At 43.6% G+C, this 15,167-nt stretch overlaps 1 protein-coding gene across 8 annotated transcripts in view; it reads left to right on the top strand.

Annotated features, from left to right (window-relative positions):
* LOC135094755 (uncharacterized) overlaps positions 1-15,167 on the top strand; it is a 157,054-nt gene that overhangs the window by 129,046 nt on the left and 12,841 nt on the right. For 7 of the 8 annotated variants that reach the window (XM_063995138.1, XM_063995107.1, XM_063995148.1 and 4 more), the window contains 3 exons: positions 1,818-1,956; positions 12,454-12,665; positions 14,517-14,831. In XM_063995138.1, the coding sequence (XP_063851208.1) occupies positions 1,818-1,956; positions 12,454-12,665; positions 14,517-14,831 (666 nt within the window). The remainder of the gene's footprint in view (positions 1-1,817; positions 1,957-12,453; positions 12,666-14,516; positions 14,832-15,167) is intronic. The other variant, XM_063995161.1, reaches the window with a different exon arrangement.

Below are 15,167 nucleotides of genomic sequence, written 5' to 3'. Positions count from 1 at the left end.
CATGATTTGGAGCTTTGCGATCAACGAGAAGATCAATTCATAGGCAGATCACCGCAGTGTGCCCCATGCAGCTCAAGACAAACGCTGCCAGAGGGATAATTTCACGTAATATCTAAGTACATCTTGTCAACGCTGGCCGTAAACACTCGAAAGGTTCCTAGCTCGTCTACCTTTAGCCGCGTCAAGTACAGGCCTAAGAGTGACGCCGAGATGAGGTGTTGTTCAAGGGGGTACATTCCTTCCCTGCCTATACTGTCTGCTACAGGTGTCCTCAGTCTGGCGGTGGAATGTGTGGCATGAGTTATTTAAGGTTACAGGAGCACGGAGGGCGGCGGGGCATTGAGAACCGGGGTGGCAGTGCTCGCGACGCGTCAACCAGTACTAACATGGACCATATTCTTAACACTCCTGCCAGCACCTCTTCTTTCAAAAGGCTCTAGTTGAAGCTACACAGTTACGGGTTTTTAAGGGTGTTGTTACGGTTCTAGTGATAGCTTGACAAGATTTTTACATTATCAGCAGCAGAAGTACACTTGAGAAAACGGCTACTCATCTCTGTGGCCTTTGAAAATAGTTGTGGTGATAGAGCAAAGCGTTTCAGAATAAGGGCCTGTCGGTGATGGTGGTGTGGCAGGCTGAGGTCATGTACCCGCTACGCCTCCCACACACATGGATGTATAGAGGGGATTCTGCAGCTACACACGCACATTAGTACTAACTGCACACAAGCACGCACGCACATTAGCAAATGGCAACACACACACACACACACACACACACACACACATACACACACACAAACGAGAAAACAAGTCAATACACCTCAGACACTTGATCAAAACTCGCACTTCACTTTCTTTACACCAATAGAACCAGAACTAAACGCGAAATACAATTCATCTCGATTCTCATGTCCCCTATACACGCTGGTTCCAAAGTCACCTTACTTCTTCTCATAACACACACGCCTACTCAGTGTCCGACCAGGTGTTTTTACGTGTACGAGTATTATCTCAGTTGTTTCATCATTGTCAAAATCATCAACTTCTATGGTTCAACTATGGTGCAGATGTCTTTCCCTGAACCTTCTCCACTCATCTCCGTCACCTATCCGTCTAATCCACTCTCCCCGCCCCCACAAAAAAAATAAATAGATAAATAGATAAATGAATAAATAAATAAATAGATAAATAGATGAATAATAAAAAAATAAAATCTTACCACATTTCTCCATCTACTTAACTATACACCCTATGTTCATATCAAGCTCCCATTTATACCTCAGTCTCATGCACTCACTCACTCACTCACTCACTCGTCCCCAAGCCTTCTGAGCACTCACACAAACGCACATTTCTCACTAACACCGTAATTTTGCAAAATACATTTCATTTCCTCTACCTAGCCCTACATAAACTTGCTCTCTTTTTTTTTTCCTGGGTTCTCATTTATACCTAAAACTCCCTCCCTCACTCATTCACGCATCCTTAAGCTTTCTCCTCACCCTGCCCAACGCACATTACTCACAAACATATCACTCAGTAGATCACACCAGAAAATACAAAATTACCTCATTTTTCCACCAGACCTCTATTTAACTTGCCCTCTTTTTCATCCCTAACTTCCTAACTACACAAACGCACGTACTTACTCATTCCCAGAGCTGACAACATAACACCCACCCCCCCCCATTTCTCTTCACTAACTTCCTAACCACACCTCACACACACACACACACACACACACACACACACACACACTCAGTCACGCATCCCAAAGCTTTCTCATCACGTATCTCACAAACACAACGTCCACAGATCGCCACGGGTTTTCTGAAGCGTTACGATGAGCAGTTGTACCACTCCTGGTCTGTGGGGATTTCGCCAGACACCGATGACAGAATCTGGACCTTCTGGAAAGCCATGTTCTTCTGCTCCACCATCACCACCACGATAGGTAAGTGTTCAGGGGAGGGTGAGGGAGGGAGGAAGGAGGTGTGTGTATAGGGTATGAATGGATGGGAGAGAGAGAGAGAGAGAGAGAGAGAGAGAGAGAGAGAGAGAGAGAGAGAGAGAGAGAGAGAGAGAGAGGAGAGAGAGAGAGAGAGAGAGAGAGAATGATGGTCCACACTCCAACATGCTGAGTACACACACACACACACACACACACACACACTACACCCCATCGCATATGTAAACAACAAATGTAAGTAAATGAACTCTTCAAATGCAAGTCTAAAATAACATAAAACTCAAAACTTCAAAAGAACAACTGTGTAATTCGCTGTGAAAATAAAAATAAAATAAATAAAAATAAAAAACACGGAAGAATATGAATGAAAATTATAAACAGTAAGAAAAAAAAGAAGCCGAAAAGAAGACAAAGATGAACAAGAACAACAATAAAAAAACAAGAAAAGAATAAGAACAAGATGCAGAAAAAGAAGGAGGAAGAATATCAAATACATACATACATACATACATACATACATACATACATACATACATACATACACACGAAATCATTAAGCAGAAGAAGAAGAAGAAGAAGGAAAAAAATAGAAGAGCGTCAAGTAAATCAGTCAGTTGTCTCTCTCACACTCGGTACATTAATTGGGTCTCTGTTGGATAGCACACTAATGGCCAAGAACAATACACACTAAGTCCAACACTGCCGCCCTGAATGTATATTCTTAGGCTGGACATGGCGGCGGCGGTGGTGGTGGTGGTGGTGGTGGTGGTGGTGACAGACATGACATTATTGTGGTCGTGACGATGGTGAAGTGTAGCAAAAAATGAGGGTGAGGGTGATGGGTAGGGGGATAAAGGTACAGTGATGAATGTGTGGTGGTGGTGATGGTGGTGAGGGTAGCAAGGTGGTGTTCTAGGATGGTGGCTGCGTGGTGTGTGGGGAGTGGTGGTGGTGTAGTGGTGGAGGTGGAGTGGTGTAAGTGGAATCTGGAATGAGGGTGAATGAGATTGGTGGTGGTGGTGGTAGTGGTGGTGGTGGTGGCGGTGGTGAAAGTGACTTAACGTGACGTGATGTTACTTGTACAGTGGTGGTGGTGGTGGTGGTGGTGGCAGCGATGGTAGTAATATCTGTAGTAGTGGGGACGGTGAAATACTATTTTCGGGGTGAGGGTTGGTGACTGACGACTTCTCATCCCTACCCTTCTTTCCCACCGTGGCAGCGACCCCTGAGGCACGGGGAAGGGAGGATAGGGGCATGCGGAAGGGGGCAAAGGGGGTCGGAAGGGAGGGGAGGAGCGCGAAGACAAGACAGACAGGCGGACAGACAGGTCGAGTGCCGCGCTGTGCCGGGCCCTAACGAGACCCACCTGCCGCCACCTGAGCTACCGGGCGCCACGTAAATGTTCCCGTGTTGTTTGCTAGCGAATTGCAGGAGAGAGAGAGCAGGGAAAGGGTGGAAGAAGGGAGGAAAGAGAGAAGGGAGGATGGGAGATGGGAACGGGAGGAAAGGAGGTGAAGGAGAGATGGAGGAAGGTAGGAGAGGAGGGAAAGGAAGTGTGGGAGAAAGGGGAAAGAAAGAAGGAAAGGAAACAAAGGAGTTGGAGAAGGGGAAGGGATGAAAGAAGCAGAAGGGAGGGAGAAGAAGAAAGGAAGAAGGATGGGGAACAAGGGAGGGAAGAAGGAGAGTAAGGGAGGATGGGAGAAAGGAGAGTCTTTCCCGTGGGTAATGGAGGAGGTGACACCCAGTAAGGCAGGATGGATGCATGACTGAGGAAACACGCACGCTTCCACAACACCCATCAAATTTCACTAGCACCACACTGAACCACAACTTTTCAGACACGTAAAAGTATAAGTGATGAATGAAGAAAAAGACTGAACGTTTACGAGATGAAAAACCACACCAAACAAGAGAAACAACACATCCGCACTACAATCACCAAATTCCACGAAAGCAGCGCTGCACCACACGCTTCGGGAGGCTGAAAGGATGACAAATTTCCCGCAGTAACTCATGAACTCAAAGAGGAGAGTGTCTGGGCGCCTCGTCAGGAACCCTCAGCCTGTGCCCTCAGCCTCGAGAGTAATTTACCGTGAAGGAGAGAGCGGTGCGGTGTGAAGATAGCAGAGTTCTGTCCCTCCCTCTCCCCGCCTGCCTCACACCCCACTGGGACTCTTCTTTGCCTCTGAGAAAGCACGTTAGCAGGGAAACACGACCCCGCACCCCGCATGCCTCGCCCCGGAGACCTGTCACTTTGAAGGGTGATGCGCGGCAGGGACTTGGCGAAGGGACATCAGTGCATCAGTGCCTGTGCTTGTGAATCTCTCAGGCTTGGAAGGAAAAGTGCGAGGCGTGACTGACTGACTAATGGGTTTCTTGCTGTTCTTAGTGAGGTCTCTGTTGACTGATGTCTACACACTGCATGCATTTTCTTTTAAGTCATCAGACGAGGAAGCAGATCTTGTCTTTCTTATTTATTTATTTATTTATTTTTTTTTTTTATTATATCTATTTCATCTTTTTAGCTAAGACTGGGAATGTAAAGGCGGCGGAGAAAGGAACTGGTCGCCCAGCTCCCTATGCCGCGGCCCAGCAGGTACTGGTTTGCGGGGGGGGAGGGGAGGGCGCTGCTACCTGCCTTAATTAAAACACCACAATATTTTTTTTTTCTCTTCCATTAATTAAACAACAATATTTTAGATCACACTATATGCTCATCAAACCTTTCTAGGCAGCCTTTCTTTCTCGTATACCAAGGAATCTGGTCTTTTTTTTTTCCTCTGTAACTCTTCATCTATCAAACCTTGGGACATGAAAATAGCAAAATGAATAAATAAGCAAAAGGTTAGGTTAGAGAATAAATCAACAAATAAGTAAATTTGTATACTGACTGGGTTCTGGCGCCTCATCAACAAAGTCTTACAACAATGGATAGAATTAGGAGAGCGAGCGAGCTACTTCTTCCACCGCTACACTGCCTTGACCCATGACTGAAAACACAACCACTGGGGAATAACTGGGGAATGCGTCGAGCAATACGTACACTAGAGGGCCTGAGAGCCACGACATAACACACCTACTATGGACAGCGCGACAATACAAAACACCTGCAATACAGCCACAGATAACCACCACCTACACACCTGCTGGGTTTCTATGTTACGTTGTTATGTTCCGATATGGTGTAGTAGTGAGTGTGGCCACTTCTCACTGCCTGTGTGTGGACTGTGAACGGAGAGAGTGTGAGAGGGGAAGAGGGATGAAAGGTGGTGGCGAGAGGTCTGGGGGAGAAGTGAAGGCGCTGGGAAATAATTTTATACTTATCGTAGCATCGTCATCCCGGAAACATCTCTCGTAATTTCCCAGTCATTACAGTCTATCTCAGCTCCAAAGCTCTTAACGTTTCTGTACACTTTCTAAACACACTCGCCTCAGCCCCGTGTGCGTAGCGTCGATAATTCTCAGCATTAACGTTTTAACTTCGCCCGTTTCATCTTGTAATTTCCCGGAACACTCCTTTTCAACCACGTGTTTGATCCTGCACTTTCATGCCACGCCTGTTTGAGCCACGCGTGTTTCCTTTTTGCAGTTTCCTAATCAGCCCATTTCTCCGCGTGTGTGTTCCCTTTCACGACTCCTCAGCACGCGCGAGTCATCTGAAGTCTCACCCGAGCTAAACGGTTCGACTTTCATGGGATTTCGTTACTCAGAATCAGGTTCGTGTTCTGACAGGCCTTGCTCTCTCATCACGACTACTTTCCAAGGACACAGATGATCAGCCGGGTTCTCAAAAGTGTTTCTCCTGTTTATAATGTAGAAAGTTTGTTAATATTTCACTAGAAGCATAAAACATCTTTAAAAAACTCGTGTAACTTCAACTACAGCCTTTTGAAAGTAGTGAGGAGTGGTGCAAAAGTGTTTTCAGAATATGGACCCTTGACTCACTCTCGGCATCAAGTGAGAAAGTTTAATGCATTTGTGAGTGTTTTGACCTGATTCAGTTTCTCAGTGGCAGAGGCAGCGTTTTCTTGATGGTTTTACTTGGTGGCATATTAACTTCTTCTTGTGACGCCTTAACTGAATCATTGTCCAGTATTTTCATTTTCTTTCTCTCTTTTTATTGTTTCTGTGTCAGTCAGTAAGTCGCCCCCACAGTCATCATCAGTGCTGACTTCACAGATAAACGAAGATAATAGCAGGAAAAAAATCTGATGAAGGAGGAATGAGAGGAGGATGGATAACAGGCTTATTCTTCATCTTTTTCTTCTTTTCTAATTCCATACACGTTTTTTTTTTTTTTTTTTGTTTTGTGGTTGTTTATTTGTATGGCATTCAATGGTTTCTTAATTTCACTTCTATATTTATTTATTTATTTATTTTTTCCTCTTTCTGTCAACGATCCACCTTTAGGTTTCCGTTAGCTATTTATTTGTTTTATCTCGCGCGTGTGTGTGTGTGTGTGTGTGTGTGTGTGTGTGTGTGTGTGTGTGTGTGTGTGTGTGTGTGTGTGTGTGTGTGTGTATATTTTTGTGTCTTTCCTTTTCGCCTCTCCCTCCCTTAATATTTTATCATCTATTGCTTCTTTCACTCACTCACTCACTCACTCTCTCTTACTCTCTCACTCTACACAGAAGTGGATAAGACGAGGCTGAAATAATACGTCTCCCTATCGTATTTTTCACTTCAGTTTTCCATCCGTCGATAAATTGGTTTCATATCCAATGTCCGGCACGAGAAGAGGAGGAGGAGGAGGAGGAGGAGGAGGAGGAGGAGGAAACCGCAGGAAAGGAGTAGGACTAGAGACAGGGAGATTTAAAAGCGTAAGAGGAGAAAAGAGGTTGGGAAGAGAGTAAGAGGGGAAAAGAAGATCACACACACACACACACACACACACACAGGTATTCTCATTCTTATAGTCATCGTTTGTTTCTTCTTTATATCATTCCCGTTCCTCCTCCTCCTCTTCCTCTTCCCTCTCCCGCTCTCCCTTTACTATCGATATTTATTTTCTCCTATCTTCTCTTCGTTTTTTATTCCTTTTTTTTATATTTAATTTTATTGTATCTTGTCAATCAAAAGAAGTATGCCTGTAGTAGTAGTAGTAGTAGTAGTAGTAGTAGTAGTAGTAGTAGTAGTAGTAGTAATAGTAGTAGTAGTAATAGTAGTAGTAGTAGTAGTAGTAGTAGAAATAATATAGGTAAGATTATGACAAAAACTTAATTAAACATTACTTATTTTCTATTTTCACTAAAGCAGATTTTTCAGTGTTTCTTTTCTTCATCTTTATCTGTATTTCATAATTATTCCTTTCTCCTACTTCTGTTTTTCCTTCATCATCTCCTTTACTTGTTTTTTTCTTTTCCACTGTTTTTACTTCCCTCTCTCTCTTTCTTCTTCCATTCTTCTTCCTCTCCCTCTTCTTCTCCTTCTTCTTCCTCTTTGTCTTTTCATCTTCACCTTTATCTTTTTCATCACAATTATCATAATCATCATCATCATTATCATCTTCTTTATCTTCGTCTCCTTTTCCTCGTCCTCCTCCTTCTCCCCCTCCCCCTCCTCTTCCTCCTCCTTCTCCTCCTTCTCCTCCTCCTCCTCCTCCTCCTCATCCTTCTCCTCCTCCTCCTCCTAAACTCTAAGTGGAGGAGGAGGACTTTTGAGGGGAGTGTTTTTCTCCATCACTCACTTCCCTTCCTCCTCATCTCCTCCGGTAATTTCCTCCTCCTCCTCCTCCTCCTCCTCCTCCTCCTCCTCCTCCTCCTCCTCCTCTTCCATCTTCCTGTCTGAGTATGTGCGCTGTCTAAATTTCCTGCGGTTACTTAGTTGTTTGTTTGTTTTGTGTTCAACTTATACACTTGTTTAAAATGTGTGTGTCTGTGTGTGTGTGTGTGTGTGTGTGTGTGTGTGTGTGTGTGTGTGTGTGTGTGTCTTTGTTTGTTAGATATCTATAGGCGAATTCAAGTATGTCTATCAGTTTTATGTTTGTATGTATATATTTATGTACGTACGTATGTATATGTATCTTTGTAGTTATTTATCTATTTATCTATTTACTTGCATCTATCTATTCATTTACCTAGCTATCTATCTCCTTATCTATCATCTATCTAAACAAAAAAACGCTTATTCATCTATCTATCTATCGACTCACATACTTTTCTGCCTGCCTGTCTCTCTACCCATCTATTTATCGAGCTCCCTGTATCTATATATCTATCTACCTATCCATCCATCCATCCATTTCTCTCTATGCCACCGCCCATCAGCCCGACAGACGCCCCAGCAAAGTCTTCAATTCAGCGAGTGGCGGGCGTAGTGGCGGGGAGGGGAGGGGCGGCCGTCAAAAGGTTCGCGAAATCTCAGGTATTAATTGAAGCCCGTCAGGTGCAGGGCGATGGGAGGGGGCAGGGCGGGGCACGGGAGGGGCAGTCTTATTCCCCTCTTTCACGCTATTCTCCCCTCCCTTCATCTCCGCTCTTCTCTCATCCTTGGTATTTTCCTTATGTAGGTGTCTCTCTCTCTCTCTCTCTCTCTCCTCTCTCTCTCTCTCTCTCTCTCTCTCTCTCTCTCTCTCTCTCTCTCTCTCTCTCTCTAACCAGCAATATCACACTAAGACTAATATCTAGAGAGAGAGAGAGAGAGAGAGGAGAGAGAGAGAGAGAGAGAGGGGGGGGGGTGGTTCACGAGTACTCCCAGAGGACAGCTTGGGAGTGATAGCAATGTTGAGCTCATAATTAATTCTCTCTGAGCGCCGAGGAAGGGATAGAGGCGTTCAGAGAAGATAAAGGTGTTGATGGGTCCTTAATGATACTGGAGGAGGAGGAGGAGGAGAAGGAGGACGAGGAGGAGGAGGAGGAGGAGGAGGAGGAGGACGAGGAGGACGAGGAATACAAAGGAAGTCCAAACAGCAACAGATCCTGAGGTCCTTACTAGGCTGTTTGAATAACTGCTTTACGCTATTAGAGAGAGAGAGAGAGAGAGAGAGAGAGAGAGAGAGAGAGAGAGAGAGAGAGAGAGAGAGAGAGAGTGAGAGAGAGAGAGAGAGAGAGAGAGAGAGAGAGAGAGAGAGAGTACAGTACTAGAGGAGGAGGAGGAGAAGAACAAGAGCCTGAAGAACAATAACTAGGGCAAAAAATCACAAAAAAAAAGAAAAAAGAACAAGAATAAGAGAGGGGGGAAGAAGGAAGAGAAAGACAATGATGGAGAATAAGCGAGAGAAGACAAAAAAAGATGAATAGAATGAGGAAGACTGAAGACGATGATTAAAAGTGGACATGAGAAGGCAGGGAAGAAGGAAGAGAAGGGGAAGGAGGCAAAAGAGGAAGGAGGAGGAGGAGGAGGAGGAGGAGGAGGAGGAGGAGGAGGAGGAGGGCAAGAAGGAACGATAGACGAATGAAGAATAAGATGTAAGAAACAGAAAAGATGATGAGAGAGAGAGAGAGAGAGAGAGAGAGAGAGAGAGAGAGAGAGAGAGAGAGAGAGAGAGAGAGAGAGATGAAAGGCTTAGCAATTTCGCGTAGCTTTGAAAGGCAAGGCGTTCTCTCTCTCTCTCTCTCTCTCTCTCTCTCTCTCTCTCTCTCTCTCTCTCTCTCTCTCTCTCTCTCTCTCCCCTCACTAAAAATACTGAAAGGAAACTTGAGACAATAGAAAATGGGAAATAACAGAGGAAAAGTCAAGAAGGAAGGAAGGAAACACGGATGGAAGAAAGGAAAAAAGATAATAAAAAGAGATAGAGTAAAAAAAAATAATAATAAATAAAACTTCATACGCAGAGTCAAAGCAGAAAAAGTTACGGCGTTGAAACTGATACGAGTTTACACAAATATTGAAGATGAAAGGAAGAAAAAGAGAGAAAAGGAAAAAGAGAAGAAACACGTTAAGAAAAAATGAAAAATTAAAAAAAAGAAATCAAAACATACCGAAAAGAGTTTGATAAGGAAAAAGTCGTGGAGTTCAAACACAGATACAAGTTACAGAGAAAATGAAGAAAGATGAAGAAAAAATTGTACAGACAGGAACATTGATTTCCAAAGACTACATATGACAAAAGAAGCAGCGCAAAATGAAAATAGAAAAAAAGAATGTCAGATCAAATACGTGTGTGTGTGTGTGTGTGTGTGTGTGTGTGTGTGTGTGTGTGTGTGTGTGTGTGTGTGTGTGTGTGTGTGTGTGTGTGTGTGTGTGTGTATGTGTGTGAGCAATGTGGTCCGTTGTGGGAAGCTCCTGTGTTGTGTTAAGACGGAGAGAAACAGACGAATCCCTCTCTCTCTCTCTCTCTCTCTCTCTCTCTCTCTCTCTCTCTCTCTCTCTCTCTCTCTCTCTCTCTCTCTCTCTCACGCAAATAAATAAATGAATAACGTGGCTAACTTCCTGAACGTACGTGTGTGTGTGTGTGTGTGTGTGTGTGTGTGTGTGTGTGTGTGTGTGTGTGTGTGTGTGTGTGTGTGTGTGTGTGTGTGTGTGTGTGTGTGTGTGTGTGTGTGTGTGTGTGTGTGTGTGTGTGTGTGTGTGTGTGTGTGTGTGTGAGTGGCGAAGCAAGAAACTGGCCAAACTACTGCAGCTCTTCATTCCAAAGTTTGGTGTTGAGCAAGTTTCAGAGATACGACATTTTCAATAATAGACTTCCATTCATCTTCTTACTTCTCCTTCTCCTTCTCCTCCTCCTCCTCCTCCTCCGCCTCCTCTCCTATTCCTCCTTCTCTTTTTCTATTTATTTTCTTTTAGGATGTTAAATATTATTAGATTTTATCATGCACCAGATACATTTTACAGTCATTACTTCTCTTTTTTTTAATGTATGAGGAGTCGAGAAAGAGCACAAAAATAAGTTAAAATAAATGCTCAAAACAATGAATGAACCAATCAATCAATCTGTCAATGGATGAATCAATAAATCAATTTGTTAATGAATGAACAAATCAATTACTCAATGAAATGGTTGTGTTGCTATCTGTCATTCTATGCACGGAGAACTCTTGTGCTGTCTAATGCTGCTGCTACTCCTCCTCCTCCTCCTCCTCCTCCACCTCCTCCTCTTCTTCCTCCTCCTCTTCTTTTTCCCTCTGCTTTTTCTGTTTCATCTTCCTCCTCTAAAGTTTTCCTTTCGTGTCATGACCAAGAGACCGTCCCCCCCAAAAAAATAAAAACTTTGGACTTACCTCCCCCAAAAATGTCACAGGAAATCAAAAAGGTTAGCCAATTTAGTTAAGTAGGTGTCTTAATACCCCTTCCCTGCAACAATTCAAGTTACAGGAAGAAGGAAAAGCACAGAAACGAGTAGACACACAAACGAAAAGACAGCTCAAGAGTTTACCATTAAGAGAGATGAAAGAGTGAAAGAGTAAAACAGGATACTGATCAACCCTTCCGACAGCCAGGTGGACAGAATACTGGTGTTTCGATACCATAATCAATCAATTCTCCTCCTCCTCCTCCTCCTCCTCCTCCTGTCTTCCTTCCTTGTGGATTTCATAAGCCTCGCCCAAACAATGAGGGAAGCTGCACAATACATCCTTATGGTGGACGCAGAAGGAAGACGAAGAGGAGAAGATAAGAACTAACAAGAGAAGAAGATGATGACGACCCGTGCGCCCACAATGTCCTTTATGGGAGTTATATTTGTATAGAGTTTTGTATGGGAAAAAAATTACTCTCGCTCAATTGCTCGCTCAGACAAAAAAAAAAAAAAAGTTAGTGGGGGAAGGGAAAGGAAAGACATGTTTGCTATACAGGAAGAGGAGCCTAATTAGAAAGCCCTCTTCATTATTCTCTCTCTCTCTCTCTCTCTCTCTCTCTCTCTCTCTCTCTCTCTCCTCTCTCTCTCTCTCTCTCTCTCTCTCTCTCTCTCTCTCTCTCTCTCTCCCTGATTCCGTCCTATTTTTTTCATTCCCTTCATCATAACTCCTAACGTTTTTTTTTTTTCTATCTCTACCAATATTTCCCTTACTCACTCAAACATTACTTTTTCCTCTTTACTTCTATCAATACCTTTCTACTCTTCTGCTCCCTTCTTTCCATTCACTCGCCCACTCACTGATTTTTCCCTTCTCTTCTTTGTGTATTGTATCCCACTCTTTCACTCTCTTCTCTTACCGACCCAAACATTTATACCTTCTTTTCTTTGTCAATACTATCCAGCTCCCCTTCTCACTGCCTGACTCTCAAAATCGCTCACTGCCTCACTGCCTGACTCTCAAACGCATTCCGTCACTCACTCACTAACTCCCAAACTCACTCACTCACTCAGTCCTTCACCATTTCACTCGCAAACTCATTCACTCACTGCCTCCCTCCCAAACTCACAGTCTCACTCCCTCACTACCCCCCAAACTCGCTAATTTCCTCACCACCTGACCCCCAAACACACTCTTTCTCTCACTATCTAACTCCCAAACTCACTCGTCCCCTCACTCTGCCTAACTCGCAAACTCACTCCTTCACTCTGTCTCCCAAACTCAAGTCACCCTCTCCGTTTCCTTACAGGCTACGGTCACATTTTTCCACGGACGAGCGCTGGCCGGGCTCTTACCATTGTGTACGCCATCCTCGGCATTCCCATCTTCCTTATCCTGATGGCAGACTTCGGTAAAGTCTTCACCAGGCTCCTTAAGTCCCTGTTCGTGTTGGTCAGGAAAATGTACCGCTCCGCCACGTGCAAGAGAGTAAGGAAGACCCGAGCTGTGCAATCTGTTAAGGTGAGTGAGGTGAATGTGTTTGTCTGTGTCTGTCCCTCTGTCTGCAGCAGGGTAAGGGAGGAGTGTGGATTTTGTAGTGAGTTTTAAAGAGTTTGGGTCAGTTAAGGTAAGTGACTGAATTGATTATCTCTTGTTTGTGTGTCTGTTTGTGTCCTTCCGACTCTCTACGTAGATTCTGTGTGGTGAGTTGTGAAGGGTTTGGGTCAGTCAAGGTTGAGTGAAAATATTGTCTTTGTTTGACCCTCTGTCTATCTCTGTCTCATTCTCGTTCCGTCTCTCCAGTAAGACGAAAAAATGTGCGTAAATTTCGTGGTGAGTTTTGAAAATTTTGAGTGTTGGTTAAGAGTGTATTAAGATTTGTCGAGAATTTTGAAGACTTCCGAGTTTTCAGTAAGAGTAAATTGAGATTTTTCAAACACTCTAACCCTTTATCGTATATGTGTGTGTGTGTGTGTGTGTGTGTGTGTGTGTGTGTGTGTGTGTGTGTGTGTGTGTGTGTCCCTATCGACCTCCCAAAACCTTGTATAGTGTGTGTGTCTGGGAGGCGGAAGGCGTGGAGAGGCATGGAGAGGGAGGAGAGGAAGGAGAGAAGAGTGTGTTGACAAAGCGGAAGAGCAAGGAGAGAAGGAGAGGAGTTTGTGAGGAGACACTCTATGGATTTATTGATGCCCTACAGAGAGAGAGAGAGAGAGAGAGAGAGAGATGGAGAGAGAGAGAGAGAGAGAGAGAGAGAGAGAGAGAGAGAGAGAGTGGGGGAGAAACAAAAGGAAGAAAAGAAGAAAAAATAATGAAAATTATAATTGGGAGTACATACGTAGGAAAGGAAGAAAAGAAAGAGGGGAAGTGTGACTGAAAGAATGAAGAAGAGATGTTTGGAAGGAAGAACAAGGGAAATATACAGGGGAATAAAAGTAATTAAAAAAAAAATAGAAGATGAAAAAGAACAAAACTCGAAAAAAGAAATAACCTAAAACAAAAACAAAAAAATACAATAAACAATTTAAAAAATATCAAAATAAAATAAAATAAAATAATGCAAATCACCAAAGGAAACAAGAAAAATTACACACAAAAAAAAAAACAATAAATGAAGAAACGAAAAAAAATAAAAAAAAGATTAAAACACTACGTACAGTTAACGTACTAGTAACTCTGAGGAGACAGGTGTGAGGCAGGTAAGGGAATGAAGGCTCAAGGAGGATGTTCAGGTTTACGTGGAATGAAGGCTCAAGGAGGATGTTCAGGATTACGTAAGTCTCTCACCTGTGTTCACCTGGCTTGGCTCGGCTGCAGGTAAGGTGAGGTGGGGTGAGGTGAGGTGAGGCTTGTGTGTTTTCTTAATTAGCCAGTCAGTAGAGAGAGGTTTAATTAGCACCTAACAATATTAAAATCCTCGAGAGAGAGAGAGAGAGAGAGAGAGAGAGAGAGAGGAGAGAGAGAGAGAGAGAGAGAGAGAGAGAGAGAGAGAGAGAGAGAGAGAGAGAGAGAGAGAGAGAGAGAGAGAGAGAGAATGTTCTAATACTAATAATACAGTTTCTAGTACTAATATTAATGTGTCTAAGCCTTTCATCCACCAGTCAATTAACATTCATTGCATTAACATGTCTTGCCTCTCCATTCAGGTAATACATTAAATGATAAGATAATGATTCCTGCTAGTATACATCACTAATACTATTTCAATATTCTTTCAATTTAATCCAATACTAATAATTACACTCTCTATATAACCTTGTCTTAATTCCACACTAATCTAACTTAATTCTACCTTGGCCACCACCTCCACCACCTCCACTACTAACAACTTACGGTCCACCCCGCTGCCACCACCATCACCTCCACCACCACCAGCACCCGACACCTACCACCCCCACCCCCCCTCTGGCAGTCCCCGAGTCCTCCTCCACCGAGATGGAAAAGGATGGAGAGGAGGGGGAGAAGAAGAAAGGGGAGGAGGACGAGGAGGAGGACGAGGACGAGGAGGGGGCGGTGGGGTGTCGTGGGAAGAGGAAGGTAAAAGAGAGGGAGCCTTTTCTGCCAGAGGAGCGAAACAAAGACAAGATGAAGAACGGAATGGAAATAAGAAAGAACGGAAACTGGCTGGAGGAGGAACATAAGGAAGAGGAGGAGGAGGAAGAGGTGGAAGTTCGCACGTGTTGTGTATCTGTGAGTGGCAGCAATGGTCCCATGGTTGTCTTTGAGAGTGTTCCAGGTTGTATGTACGTATGTAGACGGATGGGTAGATGGATAGGTACGTTATTAGATAGGTAGGTAGGTATGTAAGTTGGTAGGTAAGTAGATAGATAGATAGACAGATAGATAAACAGAAAAGCAGACATATATATAGACAATCATGCAGATAGATAGATAAATAGACAAACATACAAAGAGATACATAGATACACAAATAGATACATACATACATACAGACAGACACTAATTCCTACACTAAGAGAAAAAACTTTTGACAGATATATAAAAATTTTCAGAGGTTCACAACAC

This window comes from Scylla paramamosain, chromosome 3 (genome assembly GCF_035594125.1).
Source record: "Scylla paramamosain isolate STU-SP2022 chromosome 3, ASM3559412v1, whole genome shotgun sequence".
Classification (NCBI taxonomy): domain Eukaryota; kingdom Metazoa; phylum Arthropoda; class Malacostraca; order Decapoda; family Portunidae; genus Scylla; species Scylla paramamosain.
The sequence above is the reverse complement of the archived record's forward strand: the minus strand, read 5'-3'. Positions and strand labels throughout refer to the sequence as shown.